The sequence below is a fragment of the Salvia hispanica genome, chromosome 1, assembly GCF_029641045.1.
Source record: "Salvia hispanica isolate PSC_SH4W2 chromosome 1, Shi_PSC_v1, whole genome shotgun sequence".
Taxonomy (NCBI): Eukaryota; Viridiplantae; Streptophyta; class Magnoliopsida; order Lamiales; family Lamiaceae; genus Salvia; species Salvia hispanica.
This window is the reverse complement of record NC_142692.1, coordinates 53,727,909-53,752,762: the sequence shown is the minus strand read 5'-3', so window position 1 is coordinate 53,752,762 and position 24,854 is coordinate 53,727,909. Positions and strand designations below refer to the sequence as shown.

Genomic DNA, 24,854 nt, shown 5'->3' with positions numbered 1-24,854 from the left:
TCCTTGCTGATAGATGTCCTCAGCGCAAAGAGTGCCTTACCGCACTTGATCTTCCACTTCCTTCGTGATTCGGCATTTTCAGCTGGGGACCTCCGTTTCGGCACCGGCGACCAGCTCCCACAAATCCTGACCTTGAAGATATGCCTCCATTCACATCCTCCAGAACTTGTAGTTGTTATGGCCTACAAGTTTCTCCATCCCGAACTGATTCTTTCCACCATTTGTGGCTTCCATTGTATTGAAGACATGAGCTTTCCCAAGAGCATAAAAATCATTGTGTGTTGATAATTTCCAAGTAAAACATATATATAGGCAACTACTCAACAAATTCCTAAAAACTTTCTACCACTCTTCCCTGATTTGCTACTAACAAAACATAATAACAGAAATTAAAATTAACTACTAAATCACTCTACACGATGAGTGACTCCTAAATTCTAGAACAAAGAATAACAGAACAAACTACATAAAATCAAACACTAAACATATCTGTTAGTGGTTCCTAAAATTTAGCACTAATTTTAACATTGTGATACTATGAGAATAGTTTCTTTAACTTATTTAAACTGAGTTTAAATTTAAATTTAAATTTTCTATTAAAAGTCAATTAAATTAATGTATACATATAATAATGTAGGCGCTAGTTAATGAATTAAATCAGATAATGACAAATATATCATCCATTAATTTAATGCAACAAAGATAATTAAAATAAGTAAATAGCATTATTGAATAAAGAACACTAAAAATATAAAAATGTTTGCCTACACATACGGGAATGACGTTAAAATACTCGACACAAAAAATTAGAAAATAAAAAAACTTCAATTTATTGTAACACAGCAAGCTGATCCGCCAGCCCGAACGGGTTGGCCTGTTTAGCCCGACTTGTTATCGGGTTCTAGATTTTCAGCCCTAACCCTATAAAATTAGTGGGTTATGGCCAACCCATCAAGTTCAGACTAAATTAACATCCCTAGCCTTTGATCTCTAGGTACAACTTTCAGCGGGTTGCTGTGCACGATCTAGCGATCGTTGGTCGTGTTCTTCTTCCAGGCACAAATTCCAAGGCAAACCGCTGCTTCTTCAACGGTTGATGAGTTCCGACGGCCGTTGGCTGGCGCTTTTGCTCTAAACTTTTGAATTTGACTTTTTTTTTTTTTATCTTTTTAGGCTCTATTTTGTACATTTTTCACAAAACGCGTCAAAATACCAAAATAGATAAAATATGCAAATAATGGACATGTAATGCAACTTTGATACTCAAAACGGACCAAATAATGATCTTAAAACAATGCAAAATCCGAGTGTATCAAGCTGCAATTGGAGTGACGAAATATTTTAGCATCGCTTACTCATGTGTCGATCGTTATTTGTGCGCATTTCTAGTACACTAGTTGCTCGTTACAAGTTTTCACAGCATCATCACCTTGACGGATTAGGTTGCTCGCATAAGACACCACTGGTGATATTGTATTACGATTATCTCCATGTCGGTAAAACAGATGTTTGGTTGGGCTCGAAGAACTTTTTTCATAGGGTTATTGAGCTTTTCCGCTACACTTATTTGAGAAAACCGATCATACACGGCGTAGAGCGTTCCTTCATAGTGTTCCAATCATGTTGGACGTAGTGAAAGGTTTGACACGTCAGTGGCACCGCTTGTACATTTTCGACATTATGTATGCAACTTGCAAGTATTATAATGCATAATATGATACTTGGAAACAAAAGAAACAACTTTAATAATTATTAGCATGACGCGTGATTATTTATAATATATAGATAGGTATCTCTCTCACCATTTTAGAAGTGGTTATTTAATAAGATAAACAAAATCTCATACATTCAAACACCCTTTCGCCCCTTCAAATATTGGAGTTGACCATCTAATTTTTTCAAATGCAAGTGTCAAATATTCAAACCCATAAAATAATTCTTCTCCTTTCAAGAAAATGTACACTACACTTCGATGAAATCATCCCCCACTACTAAATTATAATCAATCCCACCTCCAAAAACGAGCAATCTGTGATACATGTTTCATTTTCATATGAAAAGCCTAAACCAATATAGCTTCATACTATTCTTCTCCGCCACCACCGCCACCGCCCTCATCTCCTCCGCCCTGTGCTTCACGGCTGAGTTCAAGAAATCCAAGGTACACTGTAACATTAACCACTTGCTTCATCACTTCTATCAAACATTCATATTAATTATTTTCTCTCTTTTTTTATAAGAAAAATGATCTCAGATTCAACGAAAAGCTCTGCCATCTGCCCCAGAGCTCCGTTTTCTGGCTCGGCATCGCCGCTTTAATCTCTCTCACCCTCTCTCAGATCATCGGAAGCTACTTCATTTGCAGAAAACTCCATTCATCACACAACAAACCCACTGTGAAAAAAAGGCTTACATTTTCATGCATTTTGATGGTTTTCTCTTGGTAATAATATTCTTATTCCACTATTTCAACCTTGTTTTCTATTGGAGAATTTTATTTGTATTTCAATTTTGTTTTTCATTTTAGAATTACAGACAGATCTTACCTAATATCCAGCAAAAAATTTGTTATTTTATGCTACAATTGATCAAAATAAATATAAAATCAAATCCCTATGCAAAAAGAACCTTCTAACATGGACAGCTAGACATGTCTCTGGGATTTCTATTAATTGATTGACCATTAATTATTCAATTAATTGATTAATTAATAATGTTGTAGGATGAGCTTTGCGGTTGCTGCTGTGTTGATTGGTGGAGCCACAAGCATGAGCCGAAGCCAGCCGTATGGAGAGGGATGGCTTGATGGGGAATGCTATTTGGTGAAGGATGGAGTCTATGTCAGCTCAGCGTTACTCGGCTTGGTGGCGCTCAGTTTGATTCTCGGCTCAGCCGCCATCAAGATGAGCCAAAGACAAGCTGAAGAAGATAGGAAGGTTCATGCACAAGTTGATGAAAGTGTAGAAAGCATAAGTTAGATGAATTAATCCCTCCGTCCCACAATAGAAGTCACATTTGGTGTGAGCACGAGTTTTATGAAATATAAAGAATAGTGGTTAGAAAAGTTAGTGAAATATGAGGCAATTTTTTTATATTGATTTTACAATTGAATTGATAAAGTGAGTTAGTGGAATTTGAGACCTACTTAGCATTTATAGTAAAAATAAAATGTGACTCTTATTGTGGTACGGACCAAAATGGCAAAATGTGACTCTGATTGTGGGATGGGGGGAGTATTAAATGTTGGATGGTAAATTCGGTTGAAATAATTTTGGATACTAATTTAGGAATTTTTTAAACATGAAAAATATATAGAGTTGAGGTTTATGTCGAAGAGTTAAAGTTTCGATTTAGTCATAAAAACGTCATATATTGACTAAAACTAAACTTTAATTTGTTACTATTATATATGCAATTAAAATGTTGATCATATGTCTTCCAGTGCCGCAATTTGACTTAAAAAAGAAATAGACAGACAAAAAGTTATTGGATCTGTTTGTCCATTTTGTTGTTATTTGCTGGATTTGGATCTATTGTATTGGATTAGATAGAGATTGAAGTACTATTTTGATTCCAAACATATTGCCGATTTACGATTTTAATCCAATTTTTTGAAAATCAAATAAAAAACATACAAAAACGTTGTCGAATAGGTCCTTTTTTGACGGTTTCCGTCATTTCTTCACGGTCAACTGTCAATTCGTCCAAATTTGACCTGATTAGACTTAATATGAGATTATTAGTAGGTTGATATTAAGCTAATTATTTTGCTAAATAACTCAATTTTTTATATTTAAATTTAAATAAAAAAATCTTCTAAATTCACTTAATATGCCTCTTAACTTTTCATTTTAGAAAAAACTAAATGTCAAACTCTCTCTTCTCTCCTGTCATTCTCCTAAGAAACCCTAGTTCCGATTCCGACCAAGAACCAACCCGATTCCGACCGATTATTTTGTTGGTTACCATGAGTTGGAAGTCGTTGTACCCAAACTTCCGTTCTAGCAACGCTCTCGTCGACGTGAAAGCCACATATGCGAGGAAGAGGAAGTCCACACATCCGCCTGAAAGTGAAGCCAAAGAAGGTCCTCCGGCTAATGGTAGTTCTGAAAATTCTTTGAAGCAAAAGAAATAAGGCTCGTCAGCGGCGTCTGCGTTTTTGGGTACTTCTTAGTTCTCACGCGAAAGTCCATTCTTCTCCGATTCCAAAAGTTGAAGACAACATTGAATACTGAGTTTCGCTGGTTTTTGGGACTTGATGGTGTTAGGGTTGATGTAGTGTCTACGACAACATTTTATTTTTGATATAATTCGGCACTGGGTGTAGTTAAATGTCCAGGACCAATTCGAAGTAGAAATTGTATATGAAGGACTATTTTGTCTTGTAATTTATTGTCCATTTATTGCTTCAATTTGATTTCAGTTTATTGACATAGATTATTGTCTCATTGTCGACGAAGAAGCAATCACACAATTGTTAACTTGTCACTAGAAAATTTTTTGGCTGTAAGTTTGCACTAGGTGTGTGGTTAAATGTTTAGGACCAATGGAAGTAGATAATGAATATGAAGGACTACTCTGTCTTGTAATTTGTTGTCCATTTATTTTATTTAACATTTACATGTAATTCCCAAAAAATAAAAAAAACATTCAAAATTAGCGAAAATCGGCTAATCGGATCAAATTTTCGCTAATTGACGAAACCGTCAAAAAAGGACCAAAACGATGGCGTTTCCATATGTTTTGGAATCGATTTCAAAAAGTGAATATTATGGACCAAAATCATAAAATCAGCCGTATGTTTAGGATCAAAATAGTACTTTACTCTTGGATATATTTTTTATTGTGCTAGTATTACAGGAGGACGGGGTTTGTTGTTGTTGGTGGATGGGTCTATTGTTTGTTGTGTTGTGCAGATTTATATTCACAGAAATCATAATACACATTAATGCATTTCCAAAAACACAAAAGTTCAAATTTGTTGTACATTCATACATAATGGCCAATGGGCAAGTCATCATACACATTATAGCATTCATACACATTTAAGTCTTTCCAAAAAAAATTTTAAAAAAAAACATGGTATTTGCATTTAAGTCATTACAACTTATTTTATAGTGTGTCATGAAAATGTGGGCGCATTGGAATGAAGTCTTTGATGTGCATATATTAGATGCATTACATAGATTCATACAGTTGTGATCAAGCAATTCTTGATGACATCTTTTATGATACTCTCAATGTGTTCAATCTCCAATGTGCTTGTAGGTCTGTTTTTGTTATTTTTTTTTTCCTACAACTTGTTTGGTAAATGGAAAATTTCTGATTTTTCCATCAACCAACACTTCCCCCATTCTCTAGAGAGTGGTCTACTCACTGTACACATGTACATAATCTTAGAGATAAGCTTCTTGTTTTTACATGTCATGTGAGATTCTTCCTTTTCTGGGGCTAGGTAGAATCTTTGTGATCCTTGTGTGATATAAAACTACTTTTCATCGCTGTAATTGATGTTGTGCATACTTCTAAAATTTATCCTACTTAGACTAATGTTCATAATGCTTCAAGTGTGAATCTCAAGAGCAACAACTTATTTGAGACTATTAAGTCACTTGAGACTATTAAGTCGGGCCTTATGGCTGACATGTGTGATGTTATAAGACCTTCTTTGACATATCTTCAGGGTTTTAGAACACCATAAACTAGCAACCAAACTCATGAGGTTGTACTCCCTCCGTCCCACAAAAGATGTCACACTTGTGGGACGGAATGAGATTTTATGAGGTTTTGTTTTGTGTGTCAAATGGAGAGAGAAAATATAATTTTAATATTCATGTGAGAGAGAACTTTTTCCAAAAAAAGAAAATGTGACATCTTTTATGGGACAAACTAAAAAGAAAAGTGTGACATCTTTTATAAGGCGGAGGGAGTGTACTTTTAGAGTAATGTAGGCTCTTCATTAAAACCACATTAAGAACCAATTACTTTTTTACTACTAATGGAATTGTTGTCCCTCTTTCTTGTTACTCCCTTAGTCTCTTAAAATTTGGCACCATTTAACCCGACATGAGTTTTAAGAAATGTAATAGAAAGTGGGTTGAAAAAATTAGTGGTATGTGGGTCCTACTTTTATATATTAGTTTTAAAATAAAATTTGAGTGGGAATGAGTTAGTGGAATGTAGGGTCCACTAGCAAAAATGGTAAAAGTAAAAGGTGACAAATTTTTAGTGAGGATGAAAAAGGAAATAGGTGACAAATTTTCAGGGACCGAGGAAGTATTTTTTTCAGGATTCCACCATCTCATGCAAGTTTGCCAAGAGATTTTAAACTTTATCTGTGCATCCTTCAATGTACCACAAGGATGTAAATCGTTGGAGCACCGTCTAATGATGAACTGAACCACCTGGTTCTTTAGTTTAGTTCAGAGGAGTACTCTATGCACCCCATCTATGAACATTCAAGAGGACTCAACTATGAAATTTCAGACTCGTAATCTTTACTGATTTTAGTAGGTGGGACTTTTGTAAGTTATATGTCTCACGCATGTGACATGTAATATAATTCTAAATAGAATTGGATTTTTAATATAATATATATATTTGGTATAAGAGACATTTTCTCTAATTAATTTACTATCAATTAATTATCGTATTAATTGGAGTGAAAAGGGACGGTCAATTAGCTATAATATGCTCTCTAAATTATTAGTTGATCACTAATATATACAGTACATTTCCTTTTCTATAGTAATTCCAATATGGAAAAGGGCGTATATACGTAGTTGTTCAAATTAGAGCACATATATATAAATGGCAATGATTACAATTAATATTTTAACCAATTAGTTATACGATTGATTTAGGAATTATATTCCTATAATTATGATCAATATATTACAATATTAATGTAAAAGAATCGTCCATATTTTTACTTGGCCTCTCTGATGGAAAGGGCTTTTAGGGTTTGATAATTAGGGTTTGTCCTCTCTCTGTCTATAAATATAAGTGTGGGATCCCATCAAATCACACACATTACAGAGAACACATAAACGATGGAAAGAGAGAGAAACAAATCCTTGAAGTTGGAGCTGCGCTACTACACCGGAAAAGGTTCAAGGAAATCGTCTCCTCCTTCATCGCTTCCGCTATGGATCACCAAGGTATATCTCGATCCTATTATGTTTATGGTTTGCGTGAAATACATGTTGTTCGAAGATCTTGCTTTATTTATATTCAATTATGTATTCTTGAATATATGATGATAAATAATGTCTAACATGTGGTATCAGAGCATGTTTGAGAACTCATGTATTTTCGTATTATTGAAAACCATACTTTTTGAATTTATTTTTGATAAATTGCTATGATTGATCCGATTATTGTTAAAATAGGTTCAAGCATAGCATCCACAATGGTGCTTAGGCCAGCCATAGGCCAGCCATTCTCTCCCCTGCCACGTCAGCAACACTAAAAAAACCACCTGCCACGTCAGATTTAGGCCAGCCATAGGCCAGCCGCAATAAAAACAATTCAAAATATACTACATTTATGGAATTAAAATTACGATTAAAATACGGAATTAAATTTACGTCACATATACGGGAAAATTCATTAATTGCATTAAAAAAAGTTACATAGATAAAAAAAAAAACTATCGCCGTGCAATCCTCCGTGCCCACAACTCTTCAATTATATCCTTTTGGAGTTGAATATGAGCATCCACTTGGCGCCTGTTGGCAAATTCCTTGAGTCGGCCGGCTTCATCGAGAGGTACCCCCTGTCGTACACTAGGGGTGACCGTTCCGTGGCTTGGACCGGCTTCATCGTCACTAACCCAACTAGTCAGTTGTACGCCTTCGTCTTCGACGATCATGTTGTGCAGGATAATGCAGGCGTACATTATCTCGGAAACGCATCCGACATCCCACAAACGCGTTGGGCCCTTAATTGCCGCCCATCGAGACTGGAGCACACCAAATGCGCGCTCCACGTCCTTGCGCGCCGACTCCCGTCGTTGCGCAAAGTAGAACTTCTTTTCATCACTTGTTTGTCGGATCGTCTTCACAAAGACCGACCACCGAGGGTATATCCCATCCGCCAAGTAGTAGCCCATATCATGCCGATTGTCGTTGGCCACAAAAGAGACGGCTGGACCGATGCCCTGGCACTTCTCGTTGAAGAGGGGAGACGAGTTCAGGACGTTGAGGTCGTTGTTCGACCCGGCTACCCCAAAATACGCATGCCAGATCCACAGCCGGTAATCAGCTACGGCCTCGAGGATTATCGTGGGGTTCTTTGACTTGTAGCCGGTCGTGTAGGCCCCCTTCCAGGCAGTCGGACAGTTCTTCCACTCCCAATGCATACAGTCTATGCTGCCTAACATCCCGGGGAACCCATGCTTCTCCCCGTGCATCTGCATCAAATTCTGACAATCTTCGGGAGTAGGGCTTCGAAGGTACTGCTCACCGAAAATGCTGATCACGCCCCCACAGAACTCCTTCAGACAATTCAGGGCTGACGACTCACCGATGTGGAGGTACTCATCCCACATGTCTGCCGCACCTCCGTAGGCCAACTGCCTGATTGCCGCCGTGCACTTTTGGATAGGGGTGTGGCCGGGTCTGTCAGCCGCATCGTGCCTGAAGCGGAAACACAGATATTGACGCTCCAATGCCCCAACGATGCGCATAAACAGTCCCTGCGCATTCTAAAACGCCGCCGGAACATGTTGGCGGGAAACCGCGGGTACTCTGCAAAGTAGTCCTCGTACAACCGCTGATGTGCAGCTACGTGATCCCGATCAATCACTGCTCGGTGGTGGACAACTCGTGGAGGGCGAGGTATCGCCTGCTGTTCCACCATACGCATGTACCGCTCCATCCCGCGGTTCATGTAGGCCTCCATAGCCTCGTTCATCCTCCGTTCGTACTCCTCAGGATCCACACCACTACCACTACCGCTACCACCCGCGTTACTCATCGCTCGATGATGCCCTTGTACATAAAGTTAGAGAGAGAGAAAACTCGTTAAAACAAGTGGTGCAAATGAAAATGAAACGAAAATCGCGTTTATATATGTTTTTTTAAAAAAAAAAAACTCAAAAATCGGCGCTGGCCGATCGGGCGCTTCGGCCAGCGACGAGCGATCGGCCAGCCCACGCCGATCCGCTCGCCGATTTCGTGTTTGCCGATTGCAATGGTTCGGCTAGCGCGACGAATCGGCTAGCCGGTCGCTAGCCGACCATTGCGGATGCTTATGACTTCAAATTTAGTAAATTGTGTATTACGTATTTGTGAATTCAATATATGCATATTACTAGTTGAAGTTTTATGATTCGATTCGGCTATTCTTTATAGAAAATTGTTTCTGTATGAATATTTAATTTGATTCACATAACTTGGTTATGAATTTTTACATTAAGCGTGTGTATGTTTTTTAATTCACTCAAATTCTCCTCATGAATTCGACATATTGTTATACACTAGGTTTTATGTCAAATTTAATGATGCCATAAATTTGAAATATATTGTTTCCATAATTGATTCTATTTATGTATATGGAATTGATTTGGGTATTTTGATTATGTATAAACTGTGTAAATTGAGTTTGAATATGGGTATTTTGATTGTGTATAAACTGTGTAAATTGAGTTTGAATATATGTATTGGTGAATTGAGATTTCAATTAAATATTTCATGATTATGAATCTACCGAGACAGTGGAATAAATGATTACATAATTCAATTCATGTTTCAATACATACATTGATTATACTCCCTCCGTCCCAAGATAAGTGACTTGTATTCCTTTTTGGGGTGTCCCACTATAAGTGACCTATTTCCATTTTTAGCAAAAAGTCATCTCTCTTACTTTATTCTCCACCTACTTTATTCTCTCTCCTCTCCTCTATTTTTCCCTCTCTCATACTTTACTCTCTCCATTATAACTTATTTAATTACCATTCCTTAAATCCCGTGCCCAAAAGAAGTAGGTCACTTATCTTGGGACGGAGAGAGTATTATGTTTATTTTGTCATCACCAAAGTGAGGCAAAATAAGGAGAGTTTATACTCAAATTCGTATGAAAATTTGTTTGAGCAATTAATCACTAAAAGTTTTTTATTATATTATGTTTATTTTGCAATCACCAAAGTGAGGTAAAATAATAAAAGTTTATAATCAAATTAAATGAAAATCAGCTTAAACAATACATTGTTGATTATATTATGTTTATTTTGCAATCACCAAAGTGAGGTAAAATAAGAAGAGTTTATAATCAAGTTGATATGAAAATCCATTTATGCAATTAATCATCATGCTTGTTGTGGTTATTCATTATCTAAATAGTTTGTTTGTCATAAAAGGTCTAGATTCCCAAAGGAAATAGTCTTTGCGACATAATGAATACTAATGGAGTTAATAATATAAATTGGTGTCGATTACCCAAAGGTAACGCCAATTTATTATTACTTAATTATTGAACTAAGATATGGATATTAAAAGCATGATTTTTATTATTGTATGAAGACTACCCAAAGGAGTTTTCATAATTGCCTCACGATATGGGTTTTCAAATAAATGTTCGTGTTATTATTCAAAGCTTTTATATGTGAGCATTCATCTCTTAATTGCTCCTATAATGTAAAAACATATTTTTTTTCTACTAGTATGTTTACCTCAAACGTTCCCCAACTTAATGGATCTAACTTCTCTGAATGGAAAGAGAAACTTAAGTTCACTCTTGGAGTAATGGACTTGGACCTAACATTTTTGAATGATAAGCCAATGATCTTATGATCAAAGTAGATGGCTGATTGCCCATAATGCTTGGGAAAAATCTAACAGGACTAAGTTTATAGTTCATTAGAATATTCGTTGTAGATAAAGTCTCTTAACGACTGATATTGCAAAAGAATGTTTGCATAATGTTGAGGATCGCTTCACAACTGCATATAAGTCTATTGCAGGAAAACTTATGAAGGATCTCATGAGCATGCAATATGATGGTTCTCAGACTATGTACGAGCATGTGATGGAAATAAATAACATCTCTTCTAAGCTGGAAAAGTTAGGATTATAGGTGGATAAGGGTTTCATTGTTCAATTCATCCTAACTTCCTTATATCCTCAGACCATTCCAAATTGATTCACTATAAAAGATTAGTGGACTCTTAAAGAATTGGGAAACGTATTGGTCTAGGAGGAGCATAATATGAAGAAGTATGGAATGGGTGCATCTCATGCTCATATTACAACCGAAGGAGCGTCTAAAGGATAATATTCATTCGAATTTATTATTCTTATGGCATAAAGGAACTGGATCATATTTCTAGTGAAAGAATTAAGAGGCTTATAAAGGATCATATTCATTCGAATTTAGACTTTACAAGCATTACCGTTTGTGTGGATTGTATTAAATGAAAACAAACCAAACACAGTACTAAAAATGCCACAAGAAGCAATGAGCTCCTTAAAATTATACATACAGATATTTGCGGACCTTTTGATGTCTCGACTTTTGGTGGAGAAAAATATTTTATCACCTTTATTGACTATTTTTTCGCGTTATGGATTTATTTATTGCAAGAAAAATCTCAGGCACAGTTGAACATTTTATGACTGAGGTTGAAAGGCAATTAAATAGAAAGGTGAAAATTATTCGATCTAGAGGTGGTGAATTTTATGGTCGTACCACTAAAATAAGTCAATTACATGGACCTTTTGCCAAACACTTAGAAAAGCATGGCATTTATGCTTAATATACTATGCCAAGTACGCCTCAGCAGAATGATGTTGCTGACAGACGAAACCGAATTCTCATGGAAATGGTTAGAAGAATTTTAATTCTACCTTACCCATAACGTTGTGAATTTATGCTCTTAGAACCGCTATTTATGTATTAAACTGGGTTTCTAGTAAGGTTGTACCAAAGGCTCTCTTATGAACTTTGGACAGGTAGAAAACCCAGTTTGCAGCACCTTCATGTTAGGGGTTGTCCGGCGGAAACTAGAGAATACTCTTCGCAAGAAAATAAATTGGATTTTAGACAGTTAGTGGTTACTTTGTGGGGTACCAGAAAAATCCAAAGGGTATAGGTTTTATTGTCCTAATGATAGCATGAGAATTGTGGAAACTGAAAATATATGATTCTTTGAGAATGGTGAGATTAGTGGGAGTTCTAACACTCGTAATGCGGTCATTAATGATATAAGGGTATAACATTCTTCCCTAATTTCCTCAAGAATTAAGTGTACTAAATATTGTTGAACAGCCTAACAATATTTGAATGACCAACCACTTAATGATGATGCCAAAGTCATTGAACATGGGTGTGGAAGAAGCATCTACAGAAGTGCCATCTCTGATGACTATGTGGCATATCTCCAAGAATCCGAATGTGATATATGAATATGTAATGATCCAGTTTCATATTCACTAGCCATTAAGTGTAATAATTCTAATAAATGGATTGATGCATGATAGAAGAGTTAAAATTTATGGATTATAATAAAGTCTGGGACCTTGTCGAATAACCTAATAGAAAAAAGTGTATTGGGTGTAAATGGGTCATCAAGACCAAATTCGACATAAATGGTTTAGTCAAACGATTTAAAGTCAGACTTGTTGTCAAAGGTTATACTCAGAAAAATAGCATTGATTATAAAGAGACTTTCTCTAATGTATAAAAGAGGACTCACTTAGAATCATTTTGGCACTTGTAGCCCATTTCGACTTGGAACTACATCAAATGGATGTGAAAAACTGTTTTTCTAAATATCGATTTGTAAGAAGAAGTCTACATGAAACAACTTGAAGACTTCATTAAGAAATGGAATGAAAATTTAGTCTGCAAACTTATGAAATCAATTTATGGACTGAAATAGGCTTCTCGACAATGGTATTTTAAATTCCATGACACTATTACTGCTTTTGGTTTAAAGAAAACACTGTTGATCGGTGTATATACCTCAAGGTTAGTGGGAGCAAGTTCATATTATTGGTTCTGTATGTTGATGATATATTGCTTGCTAGTAGTGACATTGGATTACTACATGACACTAAAATTATCTCTCTAAAAATTCCAACATAAAAGATATGTGTGAGATATCCTATAACATATGGATAGAAATATCTAGTGATCAATCACATGGACTTTGGATTGTCTCATAAAAGCTACATAGATCGAATCTTTTAGAGAGATATGGCATGAGTGCATGTTCTCCAAGTGTTGTTCCAATTCATAAAGGTGACAAATTCAGTTTGAATCAATGTCCAAAAAATTGAATTAGAACCTAAAGAGATGGAAAATATTCCTTATGCATCTATTGTGGGAAGTTTGATGTATGCTCAAGTCTGTACTACCAGACATTAGCTATGCGCTCGAAATGCTAGGTTGTTACCAAAGTAACCCTGACATTGAACATTGGAGAGCTGCAAAGATAATAATGGGATACTTAAAGGGGCAAAAGATTATATGCTTACATTTAGGAAATCTGATCAATTAGAAGTGATTGGATATTCCGATTCAGATTATGTTTGATGTGTTGACTTTAGAAAATCAAGTTTTGGTTACATTTTTCTTATGGCTGGATAAGCCATATCATGGAAAAGTGTAAAGCAAAGTTCTAATTTAACATCCACCATTAAAGCTGAATTTATGGCTTGCTTTGAAGCATTAATGATTGCAAAATTTTATTTCAGGCCTTGGTATTGTCTCCTCAATATCCAAGCCGTTGAAATTGTATTGTAATGATAGTGCAATCGTATCATTCTGTAAGTATGACAAGTATTCAAGGAGCTAAACACATGGAATTAAAGTTTCTTGTCATGAAAGATGAAGTTTGGGAACAAAGAATATCTATATAATATATAACCACACGGCTTATGGTTGATGATCCATTGACTAAGGCGTTACCGCCTAAGACATTTATAGAATAAGTTAACATAATGGGTCTTAGGTATGGAAACGTCTAATCTTTATGTTTCCATGTTGGTTTAGATACTAAAGTTATAGATATTTTGAATTCAATAAAGTTGTTTCTACTTTTCCTACATATACTTATTATTTGATATGCATAAGTACGTTTTTAGTATTAATGCAGGAGGTCTTGAAATAAGAAAATTACGGACGCGGTGTCACTTATAGATTATATTAGAGTAGATATTGGTGATGTGATACATGGAAGGAACTATATCGATTGAATGATATACGCCCACCATGACCCGCATTAGTAGTCTCTCTAATATAATACTTATGTTTGCCAATGATGAAAGTATTTATAAAGTCCAATATTATGGGCGCCTTATGTTTATTATATTTATTTTACTGTGGCTCTGTCACGTGTGACAAATGGAAGAATCAAAAACTTTGTGTCCCACGTGTTCGCCAAGTGGGAGAATGTAAGTTTTATGTCTCACATATGTGACATGTGATAGAATCCTAAATAGAATTGGATTTTTAGTATAATACATATATTTGGTATAAGACACATTTTCCCTAATTAATTTACTATCAATTAATTATCGTATTAATTGGAATGAAAAGGGACGGTCAATTAGCTATAATATGCTCTCTAAATTATTAGTTGATCACTAATATATACAGTACATTTCCTTTTCTATAGCAATGATTACAATTAATATTATAACCAATTAGTAATACGATTGATTTAGGAATTATATTCCTATAATTATTATCAATATATTACAATATTAATGTAAAAGAATCGTCCATATTATTACTTGGCCTCTTTGATGGAAAGGGCTTTTAGGGTTTGATAATTAGGGTTTGTCCTCTCTCTGCCTATAAATACAAATGTGGGATCCCATCAAATCACACACATTACAGAGAACACATAAACGAGGGAAAGAGAGAGAAACAAATCCTTGGAGTTGGAGCTGCGCCACTAAACCGGAAAAGGTTGTCTCCTCCTTCCTCAATCGCTTCCGCTATGGATCGCCAAGATATATCTCGATCCTATTATGTTTATGGTTTGCGTGAAATACATGTTATTCGAAGATCTTGGTTTATTTATATAGATCTTGCTTTATTTATATTCAATTATGTATTCTTGAATATATGATGATAAATAATGTCCAACAGCTTTCTCTAATTTTAGTAGCTGAAGCATTTAATCATTGTGAATGTATATATAGGATTCTGTGAACGATTTGAATTCCAATTGTTGTAGTGCCACGATCGAACCATCGAACTCCTCATTTTTCATTCGTTTTAGTTCATTTTAGAACATTGTTAGATAATACGGAGTTCATTTTTAGTTCATTTTAGTTCATTCTACAAAGAATTAACTAAAATAATCTTAAAATGATACCGTTCAACACTAAGATCTAATTATGCATTTATGACAACCCTCTATAATTTTAATCATCTCAATATAAAAATTCATTTTCGATTCACTGAATTCTCTCTATCACATCAGTTTCAAAAGGTCTGAATATGGAAATAAGAATTTGGTTTTATTTTACAGTACATGTGCTATAAAAATGCACATTAACATTATTTAAAATTTTAATTTGAATAATTTTTTTTTATATAATACAGGAATTCAAATTTAAAAATCCGACCACTTTATCTACTTTATTACATACCATTACACATCATTTTTTAATCTGAGTAAAGTAAGAATAAGAAAAATTAACTCAATTATAAAAAAACTTTCCAAAATAGAAAAATAATTGAACTTGTAAATAAACAGTGGGAGTATAAAACTTATAATAAGATTTGTCATCAAATGAAAAAGTGTTGCAGATAAGGTACAAAGTATTTACAGTACTATATCTTTCTCATTTTATGCAAGTCTTGTTTATCCAACATGATACTTGTATCTTTCTTATTTTATGCAAGTCTTGTTTATAAATACATCAAAACCGAACATCATATTGTAGAACGCAGATACATCACTTTCAAATATTTAAATTTAAAAAATATAATGGTCATTTTTATATTGTTTTAGTTCATCTGTCTATTTTTAAAATGCAATTTTCAAAATAAACTAAAAACGAATAAAAATGACCTCCATGTTTTGATTCCTTAGCCTACAATAAAATCGAGCATTGCATATATCATAACCCGATATGAATATCTCTAGCATACTACAGAACCTTCCCTATTCTATCGGATCTATATCCGCCATTTTCACTTAAAATCTTTTGGTTACACTTCAATTCAAAGAAAATGTTATTACCTTCATTTAAATGGTGCAACATTACAACAATGCCTAAGACTACTGTCAAATGGCATCTTTAATCTAGCCTTTATTTTTTGCCAGCAATAACAATGCTGAGTCATTTTCAGTGCCAATTATTCGACCAAAACCAAACCAAGATATACTAAAGCAAGGCAAGCCCTCTGATTGTGTTTCTTTTTTAGGCTTAAGAGAGACCTTAATTTCTTCACAGCATCAAAGTTCTATACCAAAAACTTCATCAGCAATAGGGAAATGAGGCAATATATCCACAGGAACCTGCAATCACCAATCACAAAATTCATCACAGACATACTCCAAATAATCAATTATACAAACAATAGTTGTTAACGTGTTACTGATGTTTTCTTGGATAGGAATTGGACGAGGAAGGCACTAAATTTTCTCCGATTCTTGATGCCAAATATCAAAATCAAATGCATAGTTCGAACACGTGCAAAAGATAACACACCTCAATCAACGACAGTTTCTCAAACACGGATTTTAATGGTTGTGTCAACACACAATACTTTGAGAGAAGAGCTTCTGCAGCACATTTGTCGCCTCTTCCTTGTATTGTGAGGATCTCTCTGCTCAAACTCTCCACTGCATCTTCCACCTTGAGTGAAAGAAGAAACCCGAGTCAATTCACTCGAAAGGAAGTATGCCAGTCTTAAGCTTATCATACCTTATCAAAGTCAACAGAAAATGTTCCATCAGGCTGCAAAAGGAAGGCGCCCTTCTCAAATAAATAATTAAACTGCAATGCCTGTCCTTTCCTGCACATTTTAATTTATTTTGTGACAAAAAAATATAGGTTAAAATTTGCGTGTTTGAATCTATGGTGTAAAATGCACTACTAAACGAGAAAGCATACTTACCCATGAGCTTCCTCTAAGCCAAAACGTATAGAGCGGAAGCAACCAGCAAGAAAAGAAACATACATGGACTTCAGCAGCGTCTTTGGTAGTAAATTCTGCAGCAGAGAAACTACACTTGAGGAGGTTTGAAAGGAATTAAACAGCCAAATGAAACATTAAACATGGCAAAATATTGCCTGCTTGGCTGCTACAACTACTATATGTGGTTCTCAGGAATTTAATATGGTATGCACCCAAGTACCAAATAATTGGAAAGATATCGACAGCATTGTCACAACATCGAATGACCAAAGAGGCCCACGACGATTTTTATTACCACAAACAAAGAAAAACAAGGAGAAACGAAATAATACAGTGCTTAATACCTTGTTAACAAGAAACCTTAGGGCCCAAAGGCCAACAATGTCAGCTTTAGCTTCTTCCATAGCAGAGTGAACATCTTGCAACTCCTGCAACATAAACAAAGTTCTTCAACTGTCACCATAAAGAAGAAAAATCTACAAGGAAAATCATCCTCTTCTATCCATCTAGCTTATATCTACCTAAGTATTATCTGAACATATTATTTCAAGCAGTAAATATCAAGGTTTAGATGATTACCAATCTCACAGTCGACTTTTGTCCGCTCGGAAGTGTGATTGTATGAGGTCCAATACCATGGCAGCATTCGTGACAAACCGTGTGAGTGAAGAAAGAGTTGAAATCCACATATTTACGTTGTTCCTCCATAATGCATACATGGGATATAGGCAGAAGAATAAGTTTAAACCTGATCAAGAAACGGGCATGGATATAATAAACCTCAATAAAAAGGAGGATGATAAATTCAATTTCCAACTTTTCCTGGACATTATCAAGAACTAATGCTCAAGTATTTTCAATTTTAGAGGCAACATTCATGGAAAATGTACTTTGCTTCTGAAACATTCTTTAGCATGACCATAGAGGATCCTCTCTCATTTACTATCCGTTCATCATTTGGAAGATTAAACGCGACAGTTTGTGGGCCCTTCACGTCCTGCAAAAGGTAGCTTATCCAAAGTTCAGTGCTGAAACATATCACGAAGAAGCCATTTACACGCCAGAGAAGCATGTAAAGTTAATGCAAAATAAAAGGAAGGGATATTGATAGCCTCTGAATAATCAACTTTTGACGAAATTCTGGTTTCCACACTAACTTTAAAATCTACACTTCCAATTTCACCTGAACATATATTTGCTTTTTATCAACAAAACATACCCCAGCATTATAAATAAGCTGCACCACTCGAATTGGAGCTGCACTGACATCTTCTGACTTATAAATGTCGTCCATCGGAAGATTTCTCTCCAAAACCTAGAAACCAATTCTTAATTCTTAGAGAAGAAGGATTAAACTAACGTCCAAAATTGGTACTCTACATTTGCTCCAAAATAAAATGGTCACGTAGTGTGTTAGCTTCTGGTTTCAAACAGTATGTTTTGGTCCATATTATTAATAGTTCCATATTAATGGACAACTGCATTTTGACTAGATAAGTGAGTAAGTTATCATTCTAATTAATCATATTAATGAGTTAATAACCATTCAAATTTAAAAAATAAAACAATACTTAAAATTTTTAGAATAATTAATTAGGTTTAAATAATTAATTAGAATGATAATTAACGCACTAATATGATCAAAATGTGGTTGCATGTTAAATTTTGACAAAAATGTTAATTGTGGATCAAAACATATTGTTTGGAATAAGCTAAACCCTAAACCCTGATAAACAGTAAACATAACTCAGTAGTGCACCTGTAAATGGTCGCCAAATAATTTAAGTTGACTTGTAGCCTCATCATCCCTAATGCCAATGAATGCCTCAAAAGTGGCCTAAGGATCAAATCACAAAGAAATATACACTAATGAAAAACGTAGCAAAAATAGTTTCTAAACAAATCTTGTTCCTCAAGCCATAAATACCTAGTCCATTTAATCATAAACAAATGGCCGATGTAAATACCTTGTATCCAAAAAGTGCGTCTTCATATGTCTCGTATGGACCAATAGTAATGTCCAGCTTTGAATCCTTTAGAAGATAATAACAAAGAAATCTTATGCTTACATGCACTAAAACATCAGAGTATGCACTAAACGTAAAATAAACTAACTGAACCAAAAAAAAATAATCAAATTTTGCCCCTCATGGAATTCAAACCCTGGTGCTGGATTCATTCAACGGAAAGATGCATTCACCTTGTATCTCCGCGATCGAAGGGCTGCAAATAGTTCTCCATTCTCACAATAAACAAGGTTTCTTATTTGAACCACATTTCCTCTATGGCTATGTGTATATATAGAGAGATATGTGGGAAAGATTTAAATGAGAACCCTTAACTATGAAAAATCAAATACTCCAATGTGTTAACTAACCAATTCCATCCAGGCAATATCTGAATCATAGTACTCATTTGATAGGAACGCATCAGCCTTGCTATGCAATAGATTCTTCAAACTGCACCAGTAGATTCACTTATTGAAAATATGTTCTTGTTTTAAGCTGTTTTTTTTCGGATACATGAATTTCAGGGATAAGTAGAAACTTTACCTCGAACAGCTGGTCAGGTCCCCCGCTTTGTGCAATAGATCAGAAGCCTTAGTAAGTAAAGCATTGTACTCTTGAGAGTAAGGCACAATATACAAATCATGAGTATCATGGGTGGCCACTGAAAGAGACTCATCCAATATTCTCTCACTTTGCCTTTTGATTACATTGAAAAAGCCCATCGCTTCCTTCTGTTTATCTTCGGGGAGACTCTTTTTCCACAACTCGAATTCCTATAATAAATACTTCAATTTACCTCAAATGCCCCAAAAAGCGGTAGAATGACAACCTACGCAAGTAGTGCACTATGAGGACTGGCGTATATACCATTTTGTCCATATCTGGAGGGTAAAAGCTTGCACCCGGTGGTTTAACAATGGGGAATGCTGTCCTATATTCAATTCCCTTCCACCCAGCCATTGGCTTTGTAGCTTCAAGAAGCAGCTTCACTGCTGAGTCTGCACTCGTCAAAAATGCCTCATTTTCATCGAGACATGACCTTACAAGAAAATAAGACATAGCAAAACTCAGAGGAGCTACATATCACTGAAAAGCATACAAGTGAAGAAGAAGCTATCAGTCATAAGATTCAGAATCTGTCCTAAAGATTTTTAGCCTTCAAAAATGCATCTAATGAGAAGTTTCGACAATTCATAGTATCTGGGAAATTTATATATTAGTTGTAAGGTGTCTGGTTTACCAACAGAGAAAATAAAGTCCAGTAACAAGAAGCAAGTGTACCATGGACTCTTGTTGACAGCAAAATACATCTGTTTTAAGTTGTTCAACCGAGACTCTTGAGCATGCTGCTGTAGCCAGTCTCTCAAAGATGGATTGCTGTACCAGACCTGTTATTGTGAAGAAGTGTAAATAATAGAACACAAAATAAAATCTGTGTTATTATCAATGAAGCTGACTAACAGAAATTTGGAACAAAAACAGGTTTCCTTTGTCAGTTAAGCGAAATTGATTGTAGAATAAAAGTAAACGGTTCAAATTAAAAGGAAATAAAGCCCATCGAAGTACAAGTTAAACCTCAAGAATAGAAGTTCAAATAAATAATCCGTTTATATATAGCTAACCTTCGTATTAACCATTTTAATTGAATCAGCAAGGAGAAAATGAGTTATTAAATTTGTCTGGCGACTGGCATAAACCAGTAAGGAGTACTACCTGAATGAAGGAAATGTCATCCATTATTCTAGCTGCTTTTACAACTAATGCCAGAACTTCCTTGTCTGCACTGCTGAGCCCTGAATACTGTTAAGCACAGTTGGAAAATGATGAATTAGAATAACAACATTTTCTTTATGGAAATCACTGCTAATCCCTTTCAAAAGGAAGAGGTCCCGGGTTCCTTCTCACTGCTATCCCCTCCCAAAACTAAAACTATATAAATAAATAATGACATGAGATGAAAGACGCATGGATCTTAATTAGCAGGCAACCCCTCATTCCCCTATGATTAATTTAGCGTAATTAGTATCTAATGAAAAGTGCAGCTCATATATTAGAATGTCAGATTGCAACAAAAATACTCCCTCCATCCGCCATTAGGAGTGCCATTTCTTGGCGGCACGGGTTTTAAGAAATGTTAAGAAAAGTGGGCGGAAAAAAGTTAGTGGAATAGTGGTCCCACTTGTATATATTAGTTTTAAATGAAATGTGAGTGGAATGAGTTAGGTGAAGGTGGGACCCTATTACCATTTATAGTAAAAGTGAACCGGAACTCCTATTCGCGGACGGACTAAAATGGAAAAACGGGACTTTTATTCGTGGACGGAGGGAGTAATTGTTTTGGTGGCCTGTCCTAAAGATTTTTCCAAAGAAGTTGACAACATGCAAGAGATGACACCACAGTGACTATTTGCTGCTCATTCACACTCAAAATGTCAATTCTTCAAAAAAAAAATCATAATAAGGAAGAAACAAATTATTTGAAGTTAACCTCTGCACCAAGGGAAATAGGGGCATAACGGTTCAGCTGCTTTTGTAGAATCGTAGCACGTGTTTCAGCATTTTGTTTGTACCTACAGACATAAAAGTTAAGCACATTAGTGAAAATTATTACTCCCTCCGTCCCATAGAAATTGGCCATTTGGGGATGGCACGGGTTTTAATGTGAAATTGGTAAAAAGTAAGAGATAAGGAGAAAAAGTAGTTGAAATTGTGTAGTGGGTGGTGGGCCCATAAATGAAAAAGTAAAAAAGAAGGAGAAAAAGGTTGCCATAAATGGATATGTGACTATTGGTATGGGACGGACGAAAAAGGAAATATGGCCAATTTCTATTGGACGGATGGAGTATTACTATTAGATAAGGACTATACACCACAAATCAGGCTAAGAAAAACAAAGGTACTCTACTCAATAAAAAATGAAGTCTATCAAAAGAAATGCAACAAATATGAAATATCAGAGACACCTCACGGCATACCTTTTTGACAGTATTTCAAAGAACTGACAATATTGACCATTGACATCATAAGGCACATATTGAGGATCTTTCTTCGCAAGCAAGCTCTTATACTCCTCATAATGTAGATATTTAACTGCTGAAACCTCAGATTCCTTCAACAATAACCATGTCAATAAGATATCTGCAAGCATTTCTTTAGCAGGGTTTCACAGAACAACTTATTGCGGAAGGACAAAAAGTAGAATGACAATGTAACTAGGATGCTTTCCCGCTTAAAATGAATATCAATAAAATTATATCAAAATTTATTTCTGGGTCCCTGACTTACTGGACATAAATCAAACTTTTTTCAAAGTTGAGGGTCTTATGTAGGGAAATAGTAAAAGTTGGGACGCCAAACATGATTAAGCCAAAACAAATAATTCACCTTAATTAAGCTTTAATCCATTTAAGAATCCGGTGAGCTTACTCATCGTTCTATCGTCGGATTATGTCAAACGGGAAATAAGTCAAACAAATTTTCTGAAAGTTGAGGACACAAAAACATGATTAACCCAAAATTTTACTGGATTTTTTATTTTTTTTTATTAATGCACAAGTGCAAATCTTGTACGAATAAAGATAAGCATTCACACCTGAAGAGTAAAGGCCTCTAGTGGAATTGGGTCTATTGTTGTCACAAGATAGACATCACAGTATTCATTGTTAATGAATTTCCCCTCATTTGTGACCCTGAAAGAAGATGCAGAGCATAATCATACACTGTGGCATCAGACTAAAAGAATTCCTACACTGACCAACTCTATACGAGGAACTCTGAGAAAATCTATCGGTGATTACAAAACTTTATATGTGGGTTGTTCCGTGGACACCTATGTAAAGAAATTGTAAGACTCTTGACCAACTTGCCTCTCACTCTATAAGACATTTTCAGTCGCGTTCAGGGTGATGATTTCATGCACCATAAAAGCAGCGGAATAAGTTCATGCTCTAGCAGATACAATGAAGTAAAGAGGAGTAAGCTTCGAAAAGTAAAAATCGCACTTACATTAAATTTATTAGTAGACAATTCATCCTTCCCGGCAGCTTATTATTTTTGGACATGTATATAAAGAAGGTTGTGTTTTTTGTTTCAAGTAAACGATCCACATTTATCGAGACAGGGGGAATAATAACTACTATCATGGAAAATATGCAAAGAGTCCAACTGAAAACTAGATTTGCTATTTCTAAGACTAACCATTCTTCAAGCAAAATATATAGTTTTTCGAACGCATCCTTTGGAAGTGTAATACCAAGCTCTTCTTGAAGCTCCCTCCTACAAGCACATAAAATTTTGTTCAGGTATAACCAATCTAAATAAGAAAACCAACACATCTTGATTAAAATGATCCAATATATTATTATGAATAATTATCACAACTTGCAGTTCTCCAAAAATGATTATAGAGCTAAAGACCTATGCATTAGTATGTCTAGCTATAATATATACAATTAAATGATGAATACCTCGCTGTGACAAGAGATGAATCTCCAGCAGAGATATGACCTGCACTAGAGATGTCCCAATGGCCAGGCCAGGAATCTTTGCAATCAGCACGAAGTTGGACAAGAAGTTCTTGCGTGCTCTCAGCAAATATCCACACATGTACAGCTCGATGATAGTCCCCATCTCTGTGGACGTCACCCCTACAAAGGCAAAATGTACATATAAGTTCCTTGTGTAAATACAGATGTGAACTATCGATTTTGAAGCAATTGTGCCCCGTCCATTTTGTATCAATATACTGAACTGAAAGCACAACATGGCAATCGAGAAAGCCACGTTAACTTTCCAAAGCTGAAAATGGACAACTGATACTATGATATTTTCAGAATTTTCCAACATTATTAACTAGATTGAAATGATGAAATTCGAAGCTCAACGATATCGACAAAGCCATTGTATCGAAAAAGGGGGGAAAACACAGCTTCAAGCAAATACATAACAATTTTTGGAGATCAAATTGCTACAAGAGCTCCACTCTCTACAAAATTCGTCCCATTTAAACTGTTCTACACGAAAATCTCTTGGAAAATTTCAACGAAATACATACAGAGCTGTAATTAGCAATTTATAATCGATTGATTCTTCATCTAAAGGGTTATACCTGGGTTTAGATACGCCGGTTTTCTCTCCGGTGTTGGTGAGTACATCAAGATACTCTACTTGGACAACCTGCTCACTCAACTGAGCAGCCATTGCTGTGAAAAGTGTTTGATCGGAGAGAAAGAGAAGCAGCGGTGGTGGGTGGATTAGTGGTGGGATCAACGACTCTTTTAATAAATTCTGAGTCTAAATGACAAAATTAGGATGAAATTGTTGATTTTCTAGTCACAGCTGCGTTGGCAGATAATGGAATTTATCCGATTGAAACAACCTTTGCGAAAAAGATAGGTTCTTGCGAATATTTAATTCATCTTTGTGGGAATTTTTGAATTGGAAGAACGGCGATTGCATTAAATGGAGTCAGCTTGTAATACTCTCTTTTTTTTCCACGAAAAATAATCTATTTTCCCATTTTAAAATATTCATAAAAAATTGTCTTTTAAAAATAAAAAGTTTCTTCTCAGATAATACTTTTATTATTTTTTTTGTTTCTCATAATTTATTTAATTTTTCTCATTCTCTCTTATTTTACTAATATCTTATTAAAACTCATGTCATTCACAACTAAAACTATGTTTTATGACGAAAATAGTACTCCCTCCATTCCACAGTAATGGAGGCGTTTTCTTTCGG

At 35.3% G+C, this 24,854-nt stretch overlaps 2 protein-coding genes across 2 annotated transcripts; one reads left to right on the top strand and one right to left on the bottom strand.

Moving 5' to 3' along the window:
* Positions 1-1,862: 1,862 nt before the first annotated feature.
* LOC125185598 (protein MODIFYING WALL LIGNIN-1-like) lies at positions 1,863-3,148 on the top strand. The gene is made up of 3 exons (XM_048082160.2): positions 1,863-2,161; positions 2,241-2,443; positions 2,723-3,148. The coding sequence occupies exons 1-3, from the start codon at positions 2,039-2,041 to the stop codon at positions 2,976-2,978; spliced, it is 582 nt and encodes a 193-aa protein (XP_047938117.1). The 5' UTR covers positions 1,863-2,038; the 3' UTR covers positions 2,979-3,148.
* Positions 3,149-16,184: 13,036 nt separating this feature from the next.
* On the bottom strand, positions 16,185-24,547 carry NUDT3 (nudix hydrolase homolog 3). The gene is made up of 21 exons (XM_048125347.2): positions 24,223-24,547; positions 23,582-23,761; positions 23,313-23,390; positions 22,708-22,804; positions 22,091-22,224; positions 21,604-21,685; positions 20,829-20,915; positions 20,397-20,503; positions 19,983-20,154; positions 19,659-19,888; positions 19,484-19,565; positions 19,074-19,139; positions 18,866-18,943; positions 18,326-18,421; positions 17,997-18,103; positions 17,686-17,854; positions 17,451-17,534; positions 17,086-17,180; positions 16,893-16,983; positions 16,677-16,823; positions 16,185-16,483 (listed from the first exon to the last, which is right to left on the bottom strand). The coding sequence occupies exons 1-21, from the start codon at positions 24,312-24,314 to the stop codon at positions 16,421-16,423; spliced, it is 2,337 nt and encodes a 778-aa protein (XP_047981304.1). The 5' UTR covers positions 24,315-24,547; the 3' UTR covers positions 16,185-16,420.
* Between the last annotated feature and the right edge of the window lie 307 nt (positions 24,548-24,854).